This window comes from Lepus europaeus, chromosome 6, assembly GCF_033115175.1.
Source record: "Lepus europaeus isolate LE1 chromosome 6, mLepTim1.pri, whole genome shotgun sequence".
Lineage (NCBI taxonomy): Eukaryota > Metazoa > Chordata > Mammalia > Lagomorpha > Leporidae > Lepus > Lepus europaeus.
This window is the reverse complement of record NC_084832.1, coordinates 11,434,108-11,459,357: the sequence shown is the minus strand read 5'-3', so window position 1 is coordinate 11,459,357 and position 25,250 is coordinate 11,434,108. Positions and strand designations below refer to the sequence as shown.

At 42.9% G+C, this 25,250-nt stretch overlaps 1 protein-coding gene across 2 annotated transcripts in view; it reads right to left on the bottom strand.

The window, feature by feature from the left end:
- Positions 1-24,982, bottom strand: part of NALCN (sodium leak channel, non-selective) — a 375,909-nt gene extending 350,927 nt beyond the window's left edge. For both annotated transcript variants that reach the window (XM_062193965.1, XM_062193966.1), the window contains exons 1-3: positions 24,921-24,982; positions 7,864-8,010; positions 4,166-4,348 (exon numbers count right to left, since the gene is read on the bottom strand). In XM_062193965.1, the coding sequence (XP_062049949.1) occupies positions 4,166-4,348; positions 7,864-7,971 (291 nt within the window). In that variant the 5' untranslated portion in view covers positions 7,972-8,010; positions 24,921-24,982. The remainder of the gene's footprint in view (positions 1-4,165; positions 4,349-7,863; positions 8,011-24,920) is intronic.
- Positions 24,983-25,250: the final 268 nt, after the last annotated feature.

Sequence of the window (25,250 nt, the reverse complement as noted above, 5' to 3'; positions counted from 1 at the left end):
CTGAATGTGAAGACAAAAAGAAGTGATTTCAGAGCTGCTGGAAAATGTGAAGTCAGAGAAAGTAGCAAATATAAGTTTATTAACAGACAGGTGTTTACTAAAAGTTTTAAAAATATAGGCCGGCGCCGCGGCTCAATAGGCTAATCCTTCACCTAGCGGCGCTGGCACACCGGGTTCTAGTCCCGGTCGGGGCACTGATCCTGTCCCGGTTGCCCCTCTTCCAGGCCAGCTCTCTGCTGTGGCCCGGGAGTGCAGCGGAGGATGGCCCAAGTCGTTGGGCCCTGCACCCCATGGGAGACCAGGATAAGCACCTGGCTCCTGCCATCAGATCAGCGCGGTGCGCCGGCCGCAGCGCGCCTACCGCGGCGGCCATTGGAGGGTGAACCAACGGCAAAAAGGAAGACCTTTCTCTCTGTCTCTCTCTCACTGTCCACTCTGCCTGTCAAAAAAAAAAATATTGCAAGGTTAGCTGATGACAGCACAATCCTTCAAACTTAAGCAATGGAAGAGGTTCTCTAAAAAGCCCCATGTGGACCGATGCATTTTTATTAGAATGTAACTTCCAATATGTATATATTTCTAATACAAAAATACAAAGATTTAAGTTGACATAAATTTAATGTGACAGGTGACACTGTGATAAAACTAAGGCTGATTAAAAGTTTGAGTTTTAAACATAAGAATGCAATCTCAAGCCCAGTTTAGTCTTTGATCTGTGTGCCATGACATACATGTCTGAAGAAGTATGTGACAGAAATATGATGAAGTTATAACTTGGATTTCACACTGTGAAAATGGCAGTGGGCTCTGCTTTAATTGTCACTGTCTAATGATAAGGATGGACCATGATGATGAAAATTCAGTGACATGAGACACTGAAATCTTGGGTCAGACCTCATATGTAGCCATACTGAATACCAGTTTTAATGAGATATGCAACTGTGCTGATTACTTTGAGGTAATGTCAACTATTCAATATTACTGTCATTGTGGCATAGAGGGTCAAGCTGCTGCCTGTGGTGCTGGCATCTTGTGAGGGTGCCAGTTTGTGACTCAGCTGCTCCACTTCCAATCCAGCTCCCTGCTAATGGCCTGGGAAAAGCAGCAGAAGCCCATGTGGGAGACCTGAGTGAAGCTCCTGGCTCCCAGCTTCCTTCTGGGGAGTGAACACGTGGACTGAAGATCGTTCTCTCACTCTCCACCTCTCCCTCTAACTCTGACTTTGAAATAAACAAAATCTTTTTAAAAAGAACAATTCAATATTAATAAAATCTGCATTACATATGTATTTAATCCAACTATATATATATTATGGAAAACCATGTCTGATTTTAATTTTTATTCCTTTTTGGCTTTAATAAATAGTTTATCATCCAAATATTGATGGAAATAAGAAAATACTGGATATGGATATTTTACAGCCTTTTGAAAACAACTTGGTCATAAATTAAATTTTTCTTCATTAACTATTGCTTCAATTATCAATATTTAAGGTTTTCAAATATCTGTCCATTCAGTGCTCTTCCATTCAGAATGAGTACAACTTTTGTATTAAGTCCACCTCTGTCCTTTTATCATTAGACTATGACAGAATGGTATGATTTTCATGATATGAAATCCTAACCTTCATCAAAAAGATTTAAGAAACAATTTATTCTGGGAAAATATAATGTGTTTGCTTCATTTAAACTTAAAAAAGTTTTATGCCTTCATTGGAACCTTAAAGAAGGACACATGCGGTGCTTTTAGTCACAAAGTGCTCCACCCAGATATGCGGATATTACAGTGCATGGGCAGAGTTGTCCTAGTCTCGATGACCAATACACATAAGTGACAGGGTCATCCAAGGCCCTTATGAATCGCAGAATGGATGCTAGGGCTGGGCAATGTCCAGAGGAGTAAAGTTACAGTTGCCTAAAAGATACTTCAGCACTGTCCCAACACCAACTTTCCCCCAAACTTTAACTCCTGAGGCAGCTACCAATTTTCTGAACCTACACTTATCTAAACCCAGGATTTAGAAACACTGACCAGTTGACTCTATGGCAGACAGGGACAAGTTTGGAATCATCTTGAAATCCTTTCATTTGAGGTCATGGTGGTGGCCAGCCCTCCTGCGAGCCAACAGAAATTCCTAGTGGGATCCCGAGCAGAAACTTCAGAAAGTGAACCTGAGAATAAACGGCCATATCTGTAGAATCTTGCCTTGCTGGGGTAGGGTGGGGGTGAGGCTGCAGATTGCAGGGGAATGCAAAACACAAACAAACAAACACAAACAACAATCATGTACCAAGGTGCTACAGAGGTAATGAACAGGACACCCCCACCTACTCAGTGTTCCTTTCTTGGAGACCAGACCAATGTTGGGTGACTGGGGCCAATGATAAGAAATTAGATAAGAGGGACAGCAGTCTGGAGGAAGCATAGCTCAGAACTATGACAGATGAGGAATTATTTCATTTTAAAATTTTAAAAATTTGTTTTATTTATTTGAGAGGTAGACACACACACATAGTGGGGAACGGGGAGGGGAGGAGTGGGCGGCAGGAGGAGAAGAGAAAGAGAGAGACAGAGACAAAAAGCATTCCCACCTGCTGGTTCACTCTCTAAATACCAGTCAGGGCTGATCCAGACTGAAGCCCACAGCCACGAATTCAGTCCAAGTCTCTTAAGTGGGTGACAGGAGCCATCATTGCCGCCTATCCAGGTATGCATTAGCAGGAAGCTGGAATCAGGAGTGGAGTCTGAACTTGAACCCAGACACTCTGCTACAGGATACAGGCATCCCATCTGGCATCTTACCTGCAAGGTCAAATGCTCTCCCAAGGCTTACTTCTGAAATGACTTCATTTCTCAGATTTACCATAAAATGAAACAGGACTGGTCAAATGTTGATAATTGTTGATGCTGAATTATAGGGATTGGGTACTATAATCTATTTCTGTGTAAATTTTTAAAAATCCATAATAAAAAGTTGAAAATGAACACTGTATACATTGAGTATGATTATTCAATTTAAAAAAATACTTATTTATTTGAAAAGCAGAGTGACAGAGGGAAAGACAGAAAGATCTTCCATCTTCCGGTTCACTTCCCAAATGCCAACGATAGCCAGGGCTGGGCCAGGCCCAAGCTAGAAGTCAGGAACTCGATACAGGTGTCTCACGCAAATGGCAGGGACCTGAGCATCTGCTGCTTCCCAGGTACAGTAGTCAGAAGCCGGATTGGAAGTGAAAGCTAGATTCAACCCTAGGCTCCAATATGGGATGGAGGATCCCAAGTTGCAGCTTAACTGAATGCCCCTGAGCGTCCTCTGTTGAGGATAGCGCACAATAAACCATCTATGAAAAGAAGTGAAGAAGCTGACCAGTAACTGTTTTATTATCTCATGAAATTCTCAAAATCGTTGTGCAAAATGCAGTACTTGCCCCCAACGTCCCCTCATCTAGATGCTGATCCAACTTCCAATGAAGAGTCAGGATTTGCATCCACATTTGTCATTTGTCCAACCTAAGCCCTTACTCTGTTTCCTTTTAGCCCTATCTTCCTAAACGGTACAATGAAAAACACTCTAGGGACAGTACCATCTACACAGTCTTGTCCTCTGTAAACATTTGTGCTACAAAAGAAAGAGAGATCTTATGAAAGAAAGTCTTTTTTTTTTCTTTTTACATTTTTTTAAAATTGCTTTTTACCTTCCAATGCTGCACATTCTTCTACTTACAATGCTCCAAATCCCCTTCCATCTATGTTCTTTTCTTTCTACCCTTTTATATTTTCAAAACACCCAGGGTAATGGCATCCTGCTGAATATCACAAGGTTCTACATTTGTTGTGCAACGTTTATCCCACATTCTGTAAAGCAACAAGTCCTTCCCCCGAGCTGATCACTGTGCTGGGTCATGGACGCAGCCTCAGAAAAACCCCGCTGCAGATTTCACAAACCAGTGGTCAGCTTTCCCGGCTTCTTCTCTGAAATGCCAAGGCTCTATGGCTCAAGAAACTCCTTTAACTTTAAAAATATTCTTAGGCAACCTATTTCTACCGATATCTGAAGTTATGACCTTTGTGAAAGGATTTCAAATAATGGACAACATAAAGACATGCTTTGGTTTATTGAAATTAACATGAAAGCATCAATAAGCTGATTCAGATGTCCGCTCACCTTGACAATCCCCCGGATGTGCATTTTTGCTATCATCTCTGCTGTGTAGAGAAACATCAGCAGGGTATCCAACGTAAAGGTGACGTACTGCAGAGGCGGGTAGTGCTCGAAGGTCATTGGCGTGTTCATGCACACGGAGATGACACTGATGATGGCACAGATGCGCAGCAAAGAGTGGACCCACTGCAAGAATGGTTCCAGTTACTGCGTGATGCTCACCGCGTCTCCAACTCTGACAAACCACACTCTGTGCAAAGCTTCACACGAGCCCAAAACGTCTCACTAACACGGAGGGGAGGAACAAACCAGCGTCTGCTGAGCACACATGATGTGCTAGACGTTTTCATCATTTACTTTGCTTAATTATCATAGCAGTTTCTGTTCCAGATGAACACACTAGGACTTAGGAGGGTTAAGAGGCATTTCTGTGGTTACCGCCTAATAACAGCCAATGCTAAAATCTGAAATGGGTCAGATTATCCTAAAAAATCTGACAATTTCCAGAACATCAAATCACAGTATAAACATTTTCAGGTTCAAATAAAATATATGCTTGTAATGTATATGTATATGCTTTGTTACTACTTTTACCCTTTTAAATTTTTTTTTGCATGATTGACACCTAGAATTAGGGACCATATTCCAGTTACAAAAGTTCCCCAGGATCTACCCCATGGGCTTATTTTTTCAAATCACAAATACTTTTTAAAATTAATTCCATTGATATATAGCACTTCTCATACATGAAGGTTTCTGTTTGTATTTAAACAAAATCTTTTTTAAAATCTGGACTCATCTTACATTTTAAAAAGGTAATAAATGGACTCTTTATTTTGGAGAATACATTTTATACAAATTTAGCCTAGGTAGCTCTTTCAGAGTTAAGAAAAAGTTTCTGTGTGCTCCATCTATTGACTAAGGATTTTGCTTTATCATGTAATCATTCACACACAATATTTCACTATGAAAACTTATAGCTTGGATAAAAACTGTCTCATTGCATCTTCACGCCAAACACATAATTAAGGTTAGAGAATTAACCAGTATGTAATTCTTAAACATAGTATGTTATTTATTGACTGCCTTGCATAGAAATGCTGGCATGTTCACTCTCATTTTTAAGGATTATTTATTTGAAAGGCAGAGTTACAGAGAGATGGGGGGAGGAAGAGAGAGAGAAAGCCGGAGGGGAGGAGGTATCTTCCATCCTCGGATTTACTCCCCAGTTAACCACAACAGCTAGAGCTGGGCCAGGCTGAAGCCAGGAGCCTTAAACTCCAGCTGCATCTACTCCGTAGGAGGTAGGGGCCCAAGCATGTGGACCATCTTCCTCTGCTTTCCCAGGTGCATTAGCAGGGTGCTGGATTGGAAATGGACTCAAACCAAGGCTTACATGGGTTGCCTGAGCAGCAGGCGGTAACTTAACCTGCTGTGCCACAGTGCTGGCCCCAAGGCACATTCATTCCTTAATACACCCCAGTCCCCAGAAGTGTCTCAGTTTTGCAGTAGAAGGGTTCTGCAGCTATGCACTCTTGCACCACTCAGGATGAGAAGCAGAAAAGGTGTCAGAACTTTGAGGAGGCTCAGGCACTTGTCGGCTGATGAGTGGGTTATAATGTTCATCTGACAGTTGCAATATTTCATAAGGACATAGTGGTGCTAATTCCATACCACTCAAGTCACTGATGAGTTATTTATTTTTTTTAGGATGGATGTACTACTTTTTGTGCGATTTGGAGGCCTTCAAAAAATCAGTGTGTGAATTTAGCCCCATCTGAACCCCTACCATCAACAATCTAAAGACACAAAACAGCCACAAAAGATGGGTTCTTCCACACCAATCCCATTTTGAATTTGAAGAAAGAATTAAAAAAAAAAAAAAAAACTTTCACTAAGTCCTCTGAAGCCACATCTATAAGCGCTACTTCTTCAGAAGTTTTCAGACAGCTTGGTATGGGCTAAACACTCAGAAAAAGCGAGAGCTTTCCTCTCTGGTCTGTTCAGTTCCCTGTAAGGGTAAGCCGACTGTGCTTGAGAAATCTGGGCTCCAAGGATACAAAAATGGAAGCAACAGCTCTGACCCACAACCACTTTGCAGTGTGACAATAAATGTGTGTGTATCTATATGTGTGTGTACATATATAATGTATATACACACATAAAGAGTACATGTTATATATGATGCACACTGGTATTTTTATACAGATACAAAATAAAAAAGTAGAAAGAGAAGAGGTCCATGCTATCTACGGTAAGGAGTTGGAATGAGGAGAGTGATGGAGATGGGGTGGCACCTTGGCCAGTGCCAGTGTGCAAGGAGGATCTGAGCATTGGACAAACAGGAAAGGGTCTTCTGGGCCAGGGAACTACATGAGCAAAGGAAATCAGTGTGAACAAGCCAGGCGACCTGGAAGAGCGGGTGTGCTGATGTGGCTCAAGTGGACGGCGGATGTGGGAGAAGGAAAGAGGCAGTGAGCTGGCCGGCCAGGTCACAGCCGGAGTACCAAGAGCCGGGAATGCCACGTCAGCAGCTCTGCACGTGCACTGGAGATAGCAGAGAGATTTCAGTGATTGCAAAGCGGAAGGAATGGAACAAATAGAGACATAGAGGTATGTGTCAGGCTGGGGAAGTAGCCTAGGGGCGGATTAGAAACACACTAGAGGGAGCAAGTGTTCATCACAGCAGTTCAGCCCTTGTCCCCAAGGGGAGTGCCTGGATTGGATTCCGGGCTCTGGCTCCTCACCCCACCCTCCTCTGCCAATGCAGATCCCAAGTACTTGGGTTCCCGACACCCGTGTAAGAGAACTGGATTGGGCTTTCAAGCCACAGCATGAGTTCAGCCACAGCCACTGAAGCAGGCGGATTGAAACAATGAGAGCTCTCTCTGTCTGTTTGCCTGGCTGTTTCCCTCTTTCTGTCTCTCAAATGAATTTAAAATATTAAAAAGGCTTAGGAAAAAGAAAGAAAATTACTGATTAGGGCAGGATTCTCTGCCACAGCTAAGGGAAAGACCAGCACTGATAAGAGGCCAACAGGTTACTTTGGTTCATTCCTTCCACATCTACTAGGAGTTTAACAATGAAATCAATCCTACTTTGTGTTGCAGAGCCGAGCTTCCAAGACTGATGAATTTGCCATTTCCCTTTCATTTTGGTTGCTATGCCTCCTGGTAAACAATGGTGCCCAGCAGAGCAGACCTGCCTCTCTGAGTTCTCATCAACTTAATTAGGCAGAGAAGGTGACAAAGTTCTTCAGAGACGCTATGCACGATCTCATTAACCTTTACTTTTCCCCAAAACTTGTAGCTCGGAAGGAGACCTTTAATTCCAAAAATGCACTTATCATCTCACAGATTCAGGCTTGTTAAGGACAGTAAAGCAAAGGATGTTTGTGAAGAATTGGTCGCTCCCCTTGGAACCATCTGTGGTCAGATGGGACACAGTGGCATCTCTACACTGTGCACAGCATGGGCAGGGGAGGGAACCAGACCCCCGGCCTATCTTCCCATGTGAGTAACTCACAGTGGCACTCATTCTTTTATTGAATTGTTCTCAACTTCCAGTAGTCAAGACTCATCTATACTCCGTTATAGCTCAAAGAGACATTTCAAAGCCAGTGGTCTATGATCTTCGAGTTTTGACTCAAATTTCCCTTCTATCAGCAGGTGCTCCTCCGTAATTTTAGAAAAGGAACTTACTGGCTTGTTAATCCAGAGGATGTCCGCATTGTCTGACAGAGACTCATCAGGACCGAAGTCAGCCACAGGCTGGGTTTCCACCCTGGAACTCTGCTTCCTTTTGAGCATGCTGAAGTTAGCTTGGGGGAGCAAGTGCAAAGCCAAAGTCTGCAGAAAGAAAGGGAGAGTTGTGTCTGTCACCTCAGCCATCTTTTCCCTTATCAAAGAGACTGAGTCCTCCATGCAGGTTTATGTGTCTGTGGTCTACACATGCGTACTGCTCTCTTGTGTAATAAATGCATGCAAATAGACATTTTAAAAACAGGAGTCAAAGTTAATAAAAGCTTGATTTTTTTCCCTCCCAACCCAATGGTGTAAAACAGGTAAAGTACTTGGCCTCTTAGGATATACACTCTATTATGGAAGTTTCTGAGATACAGGTCCATATACCCTCAGCAGTCTCCCCTCCAAGACAGCTTATGTCAGAAAACTGCTGACTGATCCAAGTGAAATACCATGGTCCCCCCTGGGATGCTGCCATTTGTTACTGTAATACAACACTCACAGTCATCTTTTAGTTGAATAGTGCTCCCAAGTTCATCTAATTATTCTCAGATTGGGGTGGAGGCCAGAGAGAATGCAACAGAACTCCCTCTAAATGAAGTTGTTTAAAATAAATGCAGTGATTAACTACTACTGTGTAGTACATCTGTGAAATTCCACTAAAGACAAAGATGATGTACAAACTTGGGACCTAAATTTTCAAAACTCTGGGGCCAGCATTGTGGCATAGCAGCCATATGGGCTTGTGTTCTGGCCGCTCCATTTCCAATCTAGCTTGCTACTGGTGGCCTGGGAGAAAGCAGCAGAGGATGGCCCAATTGTCTGGGCCCCTGCCACTCATGTGGGAGACCCAAATGAAGCTCCTGGCTCCTGACTTCAGATGCCTGCTGCTGGTGTTTGTGGCCACTTGGCAAGCGAACCATGGATGGAGGATTTCTCTGTCTCTCCCCCAACTCTGTAACTCTGCCTTTCAAAAAAAAAAAGAAAGAAAAGAAATCTTAAAAAAAGGTAAGTTTACTTAAAAAAATTTATTTTACTTGAAAGTGAATTGGAAGTAGAGCAGCCGGGACCTGCACTGGTGCCCATATGGGATGCTGGCAATGCAGGCAGCAGCTTAACCTGTTCTGCCACAAAGCCAGCTCCAATAAATCTTCAAAAATAAATAAATAAATTCTCACAACTCGGAGCCATCCACATTCTGACGTATATGTCCCTATCCTACAGCTATCACCACCACTTTCAGCAATTCAGCAGTTGTTAGAGGAAGCCTGTCTGTATGTCTGTCCTTCAGGAAACAAATAGCAACTAAGTGTAATATAATGTGAGAAGAGGTGTTACAATGACAGGTGGAGTCTGATTACCTCTGAGTCTACACTAAGACTTTCCACTTGGGGTCAGGGTTGTAGCACAGCAGGTTAAGCCACTGTCTGCAGTGCCAGCATCCTATACAGGCACTGGTTTGAGTTTCAGCTGCTCTGCTTCCAATCCAGCTCCATGCTAATGTCCTGTGAAAGCAGTGGAGGATGACCCAAGTCCTTGGGCCCCTGTACCCATTTGAGAGACCCGGAAGAAGCTCTTGGCTTCAGCCTGGCTCAGCACCAGCTGTTGCAGCCATTTGGGGAGTAAACCAGCAGATGTAAGATCTCTCTCTCTCTCTCTAACTCTTTCAAATAAATAAATAAGAAAAAGACTTCCCTTTTGGTTAACACCTGGATTGAGTCTTATAGGGAGAAGAGCTAATGTTTCAAGGTTTATTTTACGTTTGGAGCAATTAGAAATGATAATTTGTTTAACTTTCAAAACAGACCTAACACAGAAAATACCTAGTCTTTGTATGTATGCATAAGAAATTCCTATTGCAAGGCAGGTCAGAACTTGACCAAGACCACGCAAGCAAAACTGAAACTTCAAACAAGCTCTGTCTGATTACAAAGCATAAGGGGTTTGAGTTGCCCTCGCTGAGCTGAAGCTCATTAGGGGAATTTCCAAAGGCAGGTAACAAAGAATGGCAGCCTTCAGGCAGTGCACGACAGTGGAAATGCCAGGCCAGGAAAACCCAGACGCTCTGATGCTGTCAGGTCCATGGGCTATTCCTGGAGCTCCATGGATCTAGATGAGAAATCTAACCAAGGACAATGGGGTCTGCTCAGCCCTCAGTGGAGCTCAAGAACAAGAATGTGTTGGTAGTATGTGCAAATATGTGCAACTGCAATTTTCACTGGGAAAGAGAACAGAACACAGAACGCTTAGGACAAAGCAGCTTTGAGTCCAATTTCCTGTTTCCAGCTCTACCTGTTGCTGTATGTTCCTTGATCCACCTGGATGGATGTTGCTGCCGCTCCCTCCAACAGGAAGCGAGGCCAATTGGCTTCACGATGTGCCAGGTATGCCCAGTCTGAAATTGCCCTGGATACTGGGTTTCGTATGGGCTTTGCAGTTGGGTTGCACTGATTAATTTTATGTACATAATTGGAGTCTGGGACTCTTGACATCCTATGTCAATCTATGCAGAACATTCAAATGATGCCAGTTATCAGATTTACCATGGGGAGAAAACATCTGGTGGCCTCAATTTGGGATGCTTCTTGAATGACACTCTCCTAAGACTGAAAGCAAATCTTTGGGAAATCCTTCAAGATGATATAATGCAGATAAAGAAGTAAAAGAGTCATTTCACAGTGAAGTTCAAAAATTTTACAATCGCTGTAGACCTGGACACAGGCCCCTTTTCACTAAGCTAATGAAGACTCATGGGTATATGAATTCCATGTACCTTTTAATATCAATATAACACTTGAAGCAAAATTGAGCTTTAATTATTGATTTGTTCACTGAGAAAAGCACACATCCATGATTTTTATCTATTTTTAAAATCTCCATTTGGCTATATTTGACCCATCAAAACAGTGCGGCTATCAGTGAACGACATTAGCTGTCATTCACTTGACCTGCTGTCAGGAAGCCACCAAATCAGAGTGTCCATGACATGATTTGCCTAAACTCCAGGGAAACCCGGTTAATCCTTGCATACATTACAACACAACAAGTAGCTTCTGAGTCACAGAAATCCTGACTGATTTAATAACTCTAACTACAACATAAAGTATTCAAACAGTAAATGAATTACAGACATTAGGAATCTAAAATTAGTTTGAGGCAGTTGGTTGTAATGATTTTCCTATATACACAGAAATGTTGTTTTACACTGTCATAGAGTCAATAGAACTGAGCACCGAAGACCTATTACTCCCTGATAGGGACCAGGAGGGATATTTAAGTTTCCTAGGTAAGCTCAATATTCTGATAGGAAATGGCTTTGTATATCTTTGCCTTATCACCATTATATATTTATAAGCTTTCTTTTTCTGTTTACTGCAGTGTCTCTGATAAGACAGTGCATTAAATTTGAAAAATGTGGCTTCCCAACAGCTTTTTCACACTTATTAAAAGTAGCTGCTATTTAAAGAGTTCAATATTGGGAGAGAGTGGCTCAGTTACAATGTGTTCATTGATAAATCTTTCACTCAGAAGCAACTCATAGCAACTCAGGGAGAAAACATACTCTGGTTCATTGCTCTCTTTTAAACGGTTAAGATCCAGGTTTTGCGTTCTATGATAGCAATTTGGCCTCTACTGACATAGGCTTATACTTTACTATTTCATCCTAGTGCTTCTTGATCAAGTGAGAATGAAAATATTCCATTCAGCTTTCATTAACTGTGAGGTGCTTGCAACACAATGGCTCATCTCTTATCCTTCCAACTCTCTGGGTCTCTATTAAGGTCTTTAGAATCTTCTATCTTCTAAATTTGATTTGCAGCCTGTCTTTTTGTGGCTGTCTCGCCTCTGCCTTTAACCCCTTAAATGATCATCTGTTCTGGTAGTTTCTATTCCCATGTGTTGGTGTCTACTCTTATTGAGTCATGGATTCTCGGATACAGGGGTGCCGCACCCACACCATGATTACTTAAAATACAACAGGAAAAACTTTCATTCCTTCCTCTCCTGTTCCAGAACCTACTGCCCTGAACTTATCGCTTCCCCCACATGCGGCTGAAATGACCACGAAAGATTCTCATCACAGTTTCTCAGGAGCCAGTACTTTTATTTTTTCTTCATTCCATGTAAACACAGTGGTCCCTTTCATTTTACCCCTATTTCAAGGTTTCTTTCTAGGTCATGAGACCTCATGCCTCTTACATTCTCTCATTTATATAAAAACTCAACTTCCCACATAATCATTTCAGTTGATGCAGAAAAAGCACTTGACAAAATTCAACAGCCCTTTGTGATTAAAAAAAAAAAAAACTTTCAACACAATGGGTACAGACAAAATGCATGTCAATACAATAAAGGCCATAAAAGAGAAACTCACAGCTGACATCATACTGAACTGGGGAAAGTTGAAAGCTTTTCCTTTAATATCCGGATTAAGTCGAGGATGCCTACTCTCAACACAGCTATTCAACAAAGTACTGGAAGTTCTAGCCAGAACAAGGAGGCAGGAGAAAAGGAAAAAAAGGACAGCAAAACTGGAACGGATGAAGTTAAATAGTCCTCATTTGCAGATGACATGATCTTACATTTATAAAACCCTAACAACTCAACAAAAACCCACTAGAATTAATAAATGAATTTAGCGAAGCTGCAGGATACAAAATCAATGTATGAAATCCTCAACATTTCTATACACTACTAGTGAACTATCTGAAAAAATAATAATAACTAAAAATAAAGAAAAAAGAGAAAATAATCCCATTCATTTCAGTAGCTACAAAGAAAACCAAAACACAAGGGACAAATTTAACTGAGGAAGCATTAAGTTTCTACATGAAAGCAAAACATTGGAAACAAAATTGAAGAGGAAATAAGGAAGTGAAATATATTCTGTGTTCATGAATTGAGAAAAATAAATATTAAAAAAAGCAACCTCCTAACACTCCAATACAGTCTGTCTTGAGAGCCAGGAAACCTCAGCTTATCATCTTCTTTTTCATTCTCATTCATTCATTCAGTTATACAATAAATATTATGCACCCACTATGGTATCAGGCACTGTGGTAGGTGCTGAATATAAAGCAATAAACAACAAAGGCATTCTAAAGGTTGCAAATAACCTCCTTTGTTTAATCTTAGATTTCATGGTCACTAAGTACTAGGGATTTTTACTTGCACTTCCTTTGACATTTATAGTCACATACTCCATTCCAATTAGCTAAACATATCATTATTCACCATCTCTCTCTCAACTATTCCTTGTCTTTATTACAATTGTGTGCTTTGTTATCTGCTGCCAATCCCATATCATTTGTTCATTCTTCCCTAATTTAATGCATGGAGAAATTGTGTCTCTGTGTGCAATTTACTTGTTATGAGTTAAAGATTTAATATTTGAGATGCCAAGTGTAAACAAGAGAAATATACCATTTCAGTAAACTCATAGCATTTATTTTATTCTAAAAAGTCTCCAAGGACAGCAGAAGTCAAGATTTAGTTTTGATCTTTAGGTGTCATTAGAGTTGTCAACATAGCAACATCAATAAGCAATCCCCTGATCACATCTGGGCACAGCTAAGAGTGCCAATGAAATTGTTCACCTGCTGTCCTATTCACAACACACACAGTTAATGGTAGGCTTTTTATACCATTGCTTAGTATCTATTTTACAATTTGAGAAGAAAATTGAGAAAATAAATGTTTAATAATATCCTTGAGACTGCTTGCTTCAAGCTCTTACTGACACGTCTTTGGAAGAGCAACCACTATTGCTAATATAAGTTTTTAATTCATTTATGCTTGCAAAATTGCTTTCATAAAAGAAGGCTCAAAACATATCTGGTCACTTCCTTCCTACAGTTCCTACAATGTGGCAGCTAATATGTCTAATTTAAAGGTAGAGCAACTAATTAATTAAAGGAGAGAGTCTCTCCTGATGTATTTAGTCTTCAGCTTCCACCCAGGGGTTTTCTTACTCATTTATTCCCCAATTACAAGCTCCATACCACCTCTGTGGGCAAGGGACATGCGTCAGTTGAGTCCCAGCATGCCTCTGTTCTATCAGACAAAATAAACCTTTTGACTCAAGCTAAAACAGCTGACTGTTGCTCTGGGAGACCTCAAATACCTACACCTTAACTTCAAGTCAAATTATAAGAAAACAATTCTATTTTCATTAACAAAACCATGCTGGTTCATTGTAGAAAAGTGAAAGCCATCAGGAATTCTACTTGTAAAGATTCAATCATTCTTGCAAAGCATTTGTTGAGCATATACTTTGTGTCAGCCATGGTTTAAGGGACTGCAGACAAAGTAAGGATCAGATATGGTCTCTCTCCTCAGGGAAGTTTCTTTAGCTGGGATGTTACTCTCCAATGGGACATGAATGGAATCTCTTTTAGGACCTGCCTGGGCATATATGTATATGTATATGCATATGTATATGTACATATATATGCCTGGGCATATACATTTCTCCACAAATACATTTATTTTTAAATGGTTGCTTCCACATCATTTTGTAACCAGATTCTTTTCATCTTGCAGTATCATGTGAACATTCTTCTCCATTGATAAAGATGTATGCACAGAAAATCCACATAAATACCCCCTCAAACATCAGTGCCCCTCCCTTTATCTTCCACACATAAGATCATTTACATTCTTAAATGTACAAGGTCTTGTGAGGTAAACAGATACATGCACATCTTTCCAGATTAGGTTCACAATGTTGAATTTGTATCTGAGCAAGTTGTCTCCTTACATTTAGGGAGGCAATTGAATTTGATGTTATCATCTTTTAACTTCAGATTTACAATCTTAGCTTTTATTTCAAGTATTTTTGCCTACCTCTGTTTTCCTTAAATGGCCATAGAACTCAAAATAGCAAACCCTTAGTATCTGTATTTCAATAAGAGCATCTTGCCTTTTCTCCCTCTCTGTACAAGGGGGCTTCACAAAGTTTGTGGAAATATGGAATTGAACGATATTTTTATCATTTTGCGTACAAGAAACATTTTGAAACAAGCATACGTCAGAGCACCTCAATGCAAACCTGATAACCAAAGGGGATGCTCGTTCATGATGCAGACACAGCAGAAGGTCATCGTTTTCATAAAGCCAGACGGTTCACTACATTTGCTGAATTTCTTCTCAGACAGAACATGTGTCCGTTCTGGGCAAATGAGCATCGCATTTTACGTTGTATGCCATAGTTCAAATTAGGAAAATCACCCTACAGTTTTGTCTTCTTTTCTTCTCTCCAGTATCCTCTCTCCTGCTCCATGCCTCACTTCTGGCTCACTCACCCTCCTGGAATCCCAGGACATGGTTGAGCCTCAGAGCCTTGGATACCTTCCCTCTCTCTGCCTGGTTACGTGTCCTCTCATTGGGTCTTGAATGGCTGAAACCCCACTTTCCTCGAGCCCAGATCATCTGCACCCCTGCACAGAGCCCGGACGAGTCTGCCTCTCCTTCCAGGAGGTCCTGTGTGAGCCTCCACAGCCTCCAGACTGGCATACACAGCACTATCCCAATCTAAAGTTCAGCAACCCTTAGTCTCCTGTACAATGGCTGCTCCATGACTGCCTTTTGACTTTCAATGAAAAAAACAAAAACCAAAAATCATTTACGGGAACATGCTGAAGACAGAATCTGGCACGAAACTGAAAGTTATCCCCTAATCAGAATGCTTTGTCTAAAGGAAACCAACTTTTAATAGCACAAACACGTATGTATACATGCACGCACACAAGCACATACATACACACGTGACCAAGTTTAAGGGGGCATGGAAGTGCCCATGCTAAAACACTGATCTTATTGGTTGCCTTCTTCCCTGCAAGGTAGAAACAGACGCTTTCCACTAAACTCATCTACTGGGGGCTTGTTATGTGCCAGGCTGTTTTAAGCAAGTAATACATTACCTCCCTCAAGCCTTATAAGAATCATTTCACAGACGAGGGAACTGAGACAAATGAGCGAGCCTGTGAACCCACACAGTGTGGCTTACAGAACTATTGAGCGGAAAATCAAACATACTATGCAATTTCCTCTTGTTGGAGGAAAACACATTTCAATGTATTTTACTAATCCAACTTGGTGATCATAAAGTCTCTGAGCATTGGTTATTGGTTGGGAAATAGTACAGACATTTCTCATCTCCTAAAATTGAATCCACTTCTATTTCATAATTTATTTTGCAATTTTTATAGTTTTTTGCTACATATTATAAAAGTATATACTTTTTCCCAGGAAATCCTCAAACATTTCCCAAAATCCTTGTCTAAATGGTCCTTCCACTTTTCCAGGGCTATTATCCATTCACTCAACCCTTTTCCCTAAGAGTGAATCTTAGAAATACCATGCTTTCATTTTTCTATAAATTAAAAAAATGAGAAAAACACATCAACTAACTCCCATCTGATAATCCTACATCATTTACTAAAGAAATGGATTTCTTCATTTCTTACAATGACAGATTTCTTAATTTCCTAGACTTCATTTTAGTCCCATAAATTCTCCACTGATGAATCTTGATGTGAATGGAAGGGGAGAGGGAGCAGGAAAGGGGAGGGTTGCGGGTGGGAGGGAAGTTATGGGAGGGTGGAAGCCATTGTAACCCATAAGCTGTTCTTTGGAAATTTATATTCATTAAATAAAAGTTTAATAAATGAAAAAAAAAAGAGTGGGAAAACTAGAGAGTAGAATCCATTTATGATATGTGGCCAAAATAATATGTTTTTCAACAGAGATTGTACTAGGGCAACAAGAAGGCATGTGCATGTATATGTATATGTACATGTATATATCGAGAGAGAGAGAGATTGGATACAGATTTTTGTCAGAGCAGTCCATCTGTCACACTCAAACTCCAAAGCCCAGGCCACAGTCAGTATCATCATTTTGTTATGCTACTGTTCTCCTCTCTTGCAACAAGGAAGGTAGAGACCAAATGAATGTTACCACTCAAAAGGTGCTCAGGCCTAGCTATTTGTTCACTGCAAACAACTACAGAACCTGACCCTCACTGGTAAGAATGTGTGGGGCTGCCATGAGACACCGTCAGCTCCTTTCCAAGGAACAGAAATACCCTCAGAGCGGAGGAGCACACATTCGGAAGACCACAGCAATGAGGGAAGACTGACTTCCAGTGGGAACGTTTATTAATGCTCTGGAAGCTGCCTGTATCTTCACAGGTTTGATCATCTCTCAGGTTGAGTGACGTCCATAAACTACTGCGTAGCAGAATAGAGGCAAGCACAGGCATCAAGTTTTTTTTTTTTTTTTGACTTGAAAGATGACAAACATTTCATGCAAGCTTACTCCTCCATGTCATGAACTACTCCCAGCACTTAACACCACTCTGAAACAGTTTTTGATATTAGCTACACTACAGGCTAAAGCCCGTGGCAGACATTCCCAGATCCACGTGAGTTGCAATCGAGTTTAGAATCCAAGTCTGAGGTTTGTTGGGAGGACAGAGACAAGAAGGGGTGGGCGCGCAGAGAGAACTGGCAGAGAATTTTATTCTTAGTTTTTAGCCCTATGATCGTTCATATCTTCCAAATGTTTTGCAATGACCATGTGCTTCACTTACCATTTGTCTTTGGAACTGAAAATATTAACAATTTAAGATTAAACGGCTCACACCTGACATCTGCTGAGGGTTTACTCTGAGTGAGGCTAAGAGCTCTAGAGGCCTCATTATTATCCCCACTTCTCCCCACGCCCCAGGAGGCAGTGCCTCTGTTTTCCTATTTTGCAGATGAAACTGAGGTCTGGATAAAGCAGGTGCCTTCGGAGGGCTCACATCACAGGTCTGTGGCAAGCCACGAGGGAGCCTGGTCTCTCTGATTTTTTGCCCCTGTGATAATCTGCTGTCCACATCTTTTAATCTGATCATCCTAAGGCAAAACAAGACCTTCTTCCTTTCCAGAAAACAGAGATGGCAGTCTGAATTCCTGCCTCTCCCACATCTAAGGGATGAAACTCAATTAGAGCACACCTGCCAGAAGCCTGCAATGCCAGCCCTTCCGGGTTCTCCAACGAGCCTGGCCGCAGTCTCGGGGGATTCTCTGCTCATGAACCTTAATGGGCCGGCTGCATCTTCCCCTCTAATCTGGCCTCTGTGTGGAGGAAAGGCCGTTCAGTTGTTTTCTCTCTTCAAGGCAGCCTGGAGTCCTACGTCTCCCTTGGCAACACAGCAGAGAACATCATGTTAGCAGCAGAACTAAGACATCATCGAAATTTTGACCCCTCAGGGTCAGAATGTCTGTCTCCTTTTCCTCTGCAGTCATAGCATCCATGGGGCCGATTCTGTCTGATGGAAGTAAATGCCCTGAGTGGGCTTTTTTTTTTCCTCCTCTTTTTTGAATGTCACTTTTCTTCTGGGACACGTGCACAACTGTCCTGGCCCACACAGAGTCAAGATGGAGCCTTGCAGAAACAGAACCCTGTGGGCAGGGCCCTGTCCCAGCAGGACCGCAGTGGCCACACAAGAGGGGTGACCACAGAGAGGAAGTCGAACATTTCAAAGGACCAGCTCCATAACCGGGCTCTTTTCTCTCTTCCCTTTGTCAACACCCTGATTAAAAACAGAAAAGATTTCCCACTTTTTATACAGAGTCTGTTTTCTAAAACCCAAAGAAAAGCAGCATGTCACTCTTTGCTGCATCTTTCTTCCAAGACCCCCAAACAGTGTTGTTACTTCCAAAAGGATTCTGATCTGTCTCACTTTGAAGTGTGGAAAATGGAGTTTTCTTGGACCTTTAAAAATCCTTTGTAAAGGAGCACAGGATTGGGGCTGGCATTGTGGCGTAGCAGGTAAAGCTGCTGCCTGCAGTGCCAGCATCCCATATGGGCACCAGTTCTAGTCCCGGCTGCTCCACTTCCAATCCAGCTCTCTGCTATGGCCTGGGAAAGCAGTGGAAAATGGTCCAAGGCCTTGGGCCCGTGCACCCACGTGGGAGACCCGGAAGAAGCTCCTGGCTCCTGGCTTCGGATCAGCACAGATCCGTCCGTGGCAGCCAATTGGGGAGTGAACCAGAGGATGGAAGACCTCTCTCTCTTTCTCTCTTCCCTACCTCTCCTTCTCTCTCTCTGCAAAACTCTCTCAAATAAATAAATAAAATAATTAAATCTTAAGAAAAAAAAGGAGCATGGAATGGACTCCAGTTTTCCAGTAACCTCTGGTCACCCACCTTATGTGCCCAAGCTAAAGTGGTCCAACACTAGGACAGCAAATGAGGTTGTGTTTGTATTTTTACCTAAATCTTGGTATTATTTGAGTTTTATTCCATAGGGGTAAGAACATTTAACATGAGAGCTACACTCTTAAACAGATTTTTAGGTGCACAATGCAACGTTGTCAACTAGAGGCACACTGGATACCTCAATAGAATTTGTCTTGCATAATGTGAACTTTATACCCACTGACTTGTGTCTCCCTTGGCCCCTGGAAATGACTATTCTACTCTCTGCTTCTATGCATTTGACCATTTAGATATGTATTGACTATAAACCAAGGTAATCAGGTTGTGCATGTAGGTTAAGCAGACTCTCTCAGACTCTATTCAGAAAAGTCAATCTGTTTAACAAGCCCTTGTCATTCTCTCCAAGTTCACAAAAGACACACACTTATATTTTTGAATTATTCTAGGTACAATAGAGGTGTAGGAAATTTTCTAAGAATGCCAGGGTTAAATGTCACCACAGGTCGATGGTGTGATCTTGTAAGAAATTAAATTTCCTCTCTCAGAGCAGTCTCTACAATTTTTGCCCATCCTCCGTGAGTATGGAGACTTCAAAGTTTTCCTCACACAGCAGTCCAGTGACGGGTGTTTTATTTGATGAGTTGCTACTGTCAGCATGATGAAAAGTTGGAAAAAGAGGTATCTATTTTTATTGTGGTTGCTCAGTGTTGTAATATGAATCTGCGAAGGTGAGACAAAAAAGTGGATAGTTCAAATCAGTGGTTTCTAAAGCCTGCTCTGTATTTAAATGTTATGGAATACCAAAGATATATACAGATTTTTTTGTGATTGCTTAATTTTCTAATATGAACCCACAAAGTTTTAACAAAAAAGGTGTATGGTTTATTTATTTGTAGTAAAATTTGTATTTATTTTCATTGTGTTTAAAAGGCAGACAGAGATTTTCTATTCAGTAGTTCACTCCCCAAATGCCCACAATAGCCAGGGCTGGGCCAGACTGAAGCCAGGAGCCCAGAACTCAGTCTGAGTCTCCCACACAGGTGGCAGGGATCCAAGGACTTGAGCCATTACCTGGCACCTGCACCTGCATTAGCTGGAAGCAGGATCAGTCGCAGAGCTGGGACTCGAACTGCCAAGGGATCTACGGATCCCAGGCAGACATCTCCCTCTAATTATTTTTTGAACTGTTGTTCTGATATTTACTTACTTCTGCCTCAACTTTTTCTTTGTTTATTTGGTAGTATTTGCCTAGTAAGTGTATCTTCACCTTTTTATTTTTCACTTTTGACTCAGTATCACCAGAGAATAATCTTGTGACTTTTTTAGGACTACACATTTTCAAGATATTATTTTACTGTTTTCTGATAATTCTGGGGAGGATGTTTGAAATCAGTTTATATTTTCCCTTCATGGATAGGTAAGTTTTTAAAAAAACTTGGTCTGATGCCGATGAAATACTTTTTATTATTCTTAAAATGCAAAATGTTTATCAGACGTTAGCTCTGCTTCATTAATTTTTCCTGGTACATATAACCTAATCTGCATATCTGTTTTTTTTTTTAATCTAAAAGTAAATGTGACCTCTCCTTTCATCTGAAACATGGCTGTGTTCCACGTGCTCTGATCTCTCTGTTAGGGAGAGCATTTGTTTGTGTGTCTGTTGGCTGTCTTCCACTCATATCACCTTCTTCCCAAAGTCCTTGTTTCATCTTTTTCCTTTGCATAATTAATTCTTGCTCCTCAACAGTACTATATGATGCCTTTGGCCTTTCATACTTCCAGTTTTTCTCCAAACCCTGCCTTGATCTCGGCTTCTGCACAAGGTTAATCCCTCCCCTGATGCAGCTGGGATTGTTCTGGGATCTGCTGCAGAAAATGCTTTAGAACCCAAGCACCCGTGCTAGCCACAGCCCAGCCCAACTTCAGCCTTCACTCCTTCCTAGTAAGGGTTCGTCGGGATCACTCCCGTGCCACTCACACAGGAAGGAAATTGTGAACTCAAACTTAGTTTTGCCCATCGGCCCAATTCCAGCTACACGGAATCCACCAGAAATGCAACGGATTTTACAGCCTGGGAACTAAATATGTTCTTCCATTAGCTGTGGGTGTACAGATTTCTCACTACATGAATTCCTTTGATCATTTATTTGAAGTCTAAGTAGGAAAGCAAAAAGCAAAATAAAACTCCTGAATGAACCAGCCATCTTCCCTAAAAGATCTGGCATTTACTTCCTTTTTGCCCCCCTAAGCTTTCAACTTCTAAAGTATTCCTACTTTGGTTTTGCTCTAAAAAGGTGCTTTTTATCATCTGTTTTTCAGATGCAATTGTGAAAGGTCAAATCTTTATATAACGCAAAGGTCATAAGCCCACGTTATTATTTTATCTTCTTTTATTCCTGTAAAGGGGAAAAGTGTTCCAGAAATACTAAAAAAAAGGGGGGGGGCGTGGGGGCAAATTTACTTCTAAAGGATTTTAAGCATCTTATTCAAAATTATAATCTGAATTCTTTAGAAAGCCCATTTGAAGACTGATATATAAGGACATATATGCATAGTAGCAATTATGTATAAACATATAATCTATATATAAGCATTTAGATACTTCCTTTTCAGAATTATTATTTCAACTTATCATTTAAAAAGCATCAAATGGAAACACATCATCACTATAACGATTTATTAGGACACGGTTTAGGATGGTGAAAAATTGGAAGAACAGAAAATGTTCAATGGTAGAAGCAGGGATATATATGTGAGGCTATAGTCTCTGAATAGTGTTATAGCCATTGGTAATGTTTAAGAAAACTATACAGATATTAAAAGTGCTTATGATACATTTAAATGGAAAAAACCAGTATAAAAGTTGTATAACACCTTGACCACAACTAAATAAAATCAAGTTCTTAAAAAGAATAATGTGGCCATTTGTTTTAGGTGGTCAGAAATACGTGTGAGTAGTCTCTTTTCTCTAAAACTCTATCATCCTTATTTTAAAATTCAAAAGTAAGTTAAAAAATTGAAATCGTTTCATGGAACATGCTTTGTAGGTGTACACGCCTCTTGGGCAGGTCCTTTGAGATGTAAGAATCATGGGATCGCAGCCTCTAACTCTGAGATGTCAGCAGCACTTCGGGAGGCAATTCAGCGTCGTCAACGCCAAAACCATGGTTTCCAACCAAAAGTTAGAACATGAGACATCTCACTGTGCATCCATCTACCTGCTCACCTATTTGTCTTTTCTAACAGGTCAACTTTTTCTCTCTGAACTCCTAGCTCAGTGCTTGGATTATACTAAGGTTTTGGTATAGACACGAATTTTTTTCTTCACAGACTTGAAATCCATCTGCAACTCTATTCCCCTGGGATAAATTTATACACTCATCAAAATTCCAAAATTATCCTGGTGTCGCTGATTATGCTATAAAACAAATGTGCACATGGGTGCACAGGTACCCAAGCATATGTAAACACTCACATGCAGGAAAGAGAAAGAAGCAACTAAAACACAAGAAATGCTATACCCAGAGCAGTAGAAAATGCTACTTAAAATTGCATTTCAGGGGGGCCACTATTGTGGCATAGCGGGTAAAGCTGCTTCCTGGCATCCCTTATGGATACCAGTTCATGTCTCGGCTACTCACTTCCTATCCAGCTCCCTGCTAACGGCCTAGGAAAGGCAGCAGAAGATGGCCCAAGTGCTGGGATCCCTGCTACCCACTTGGGAGACCTGGAAGAAACTCCTGCCTCCTGGCTTCTGCCTGGCCCACCTGCGGCTGTTGTGGCCATTTGGGGAGTGAACCAGTGGATGAAAAGTGTCTCTCTCTCTTTCTCTCTTTGTAACTCTTTCAAATAAGTAAATATATCTTTTTTTAAAATGTCATTTTGGTGAACTACAAACAAATGATACTTTTTGAAGAGGTTTTTCTTCTTTCTTTTGAAAATACGTTTTTTGCTCTTTTAATGATCTCATAACAAAAGCTAAAACTCTACTGCCACCATCCCTCTTCCACTTCTGTAGAGTTTCTTTTTTTTTTTTTTTTTTTTTTAGGCTTATTTATTTGAAAGTCAGAGTTACACACAGAGAGAGGAGAGGTAGAGAGAGAGAGAGAGAGAGAGAGAGGTCTTCCATCTGCTGGTTCACTCCCCAATTGGCCGCAATAGCTGGAGCTGTGCTGATCCGAGGCCAGGAGCCAGAAACTTCTTCCAGGTCTCCCATGTGGGTGCAGGGGCCCAAGCACTTGGGCCATCTTCCACTGCTTTCCCAGGTCACAGCAGAGAGCTGGATCAGAAGTGGAGCAGCCGGGTCTCGAAACAGCGCCCATATGGGATGCCGGCGCTTCAGGCCAGGGCGTTAACCCACTGCGCCACAGCGCCGGCCCCTCACTTCTGCAGTTTCTAGTGTGGTCCTCATCAGTTACAGGACATGTATTCACCAAGCTGTCACTTCTTCTATGAGCACATACGAGAGTCCAGTGGGCTTCTTCACTTGTTAGTCTGATTCCAACGCCTGATTTTCCCCTTCACGCCATTTGGGTTTACCAATGGCTGGGATAAAATACACTATGGAAGAATGAAAACCCCAACATAATAAAGCATAAACCCAGCGTAATAAAGAATGCAAGCCAACCGCCGAGGAAGCGGCATTTGTGACGCTGTTGTGAAGAGCTGAGCACAGGAACTGAACGCTTGAGGTGAATATTCAGTTTGCACACCGGCCCTGTGCACCTGCTTCTGGCAATAGGGGCGCAGTCCACGACCTCTGCTCCCACACGACATCAAATCACAGTTGTAGCTATGAAAACTTGAATCGTAAACGCAAGAACAGCCACCTGTTAATTTTTAATACCACCCACAGACACGGGCGTCGTTAGCCCTCCATTCACCCATTTTTTCATCACCAGGAAATTCGGGCCTGGCTGAGGACCGCACACGCCAAGGAGATGGAGACCTGCCTAGGCCTGAGCCCTAATGATATCATCCCTCACCCACCGTGCCTCTAACTGGAAGGTTTGTGCGATGGGGTTTCAGGACCTCGGAGGCATCACAGCACCCTAAGGAGGGGCGTTGGGGTCAGTCCTAGAACCTCTTGGTCACTGTCCTTAGCCGCCTCGGGACTCCAGCCAGGCAGTCCAGGCTGGGCCCTCAGAGGTTCGGTAACAAAATGGTGTTGCTTTGTCCGGATGCTGCTCCGGGCTTACTGGGCGGCCACCCTGATGACAGCTGTTCAACCGAGCCGACTGACAAAACCAGGGATATTCAGCAATCCCTAGGCGCACGAGGGTGGCACAGGGGTACAGCCAGGCCCCAGAACCCCAGGGCTCCTCTAGAACCTGCTGGAGTAGCACTGGCACCCGCCCTGCACCTGCGTGTTCGCCCTGAGGTTACCCAGGCAGTGGCCCAGGCCGGAGGAGCCGCGGTAGCCCAGCACATCCTCCTCAACCCCAGGCACCTGCCCCCCATCCCCCGCCTCAACACCTGCTACAAGTTCGGGCGAGGCAGGCCCCAGGGCTGGCCGGCCCTAGGCTCCCCAGGCCGACCGAGGCGCATCCCGCAGCAGGAGCCGGCGCGCAGGAGCAGGGAGGGCGCACCGCGGAACCCGGGTCCCCCTTCCCCGCTCCGCCACAGGGCGGGCTGGGTGGGGACGCGCCTCCCCCCACCCCCCACCTCGCCGGGCCCGCGCCCCTGGCTCCCTTTCGCACTCCCAACGTCCCCGCCCCGCCTGGGCCCAGCCCCTGCGCATCCCGGGCCTCCCGCGCGGTGCACGGCCGCACCGCCGCTTCCCAGGCGCCGGCGGCAGTGACCAACCTGTAACCCCAGCGCTCAGAGCGGTCATGGTGCCCGCGGGCGGCGGCGGCGGCTGCGGCGGGCGGGCGCGCGGGATCCGTGCCAGGCGCGGCGCCCACAGCGGGCGGGGCGCGGGCCCCTCACCTACGGCGGCTCCGTCGGCGCGCTTGGCCCGGCCGGGCCGCGCTCGGCGTGTCAGTCAATTCTGCCGCCGCCAGAGCGGAGCGGGGGCAGGGCGGCGAGGTGTTGAGGGGTTCAGGGATTTTTTTTTTAGTTGGCTTTGCTGCGCGGGCGGCGGTGATGCCCGGGGCTGCGCGGAGGGCAAGGCCAAGGAGGCTGCGCTGCAGCTGG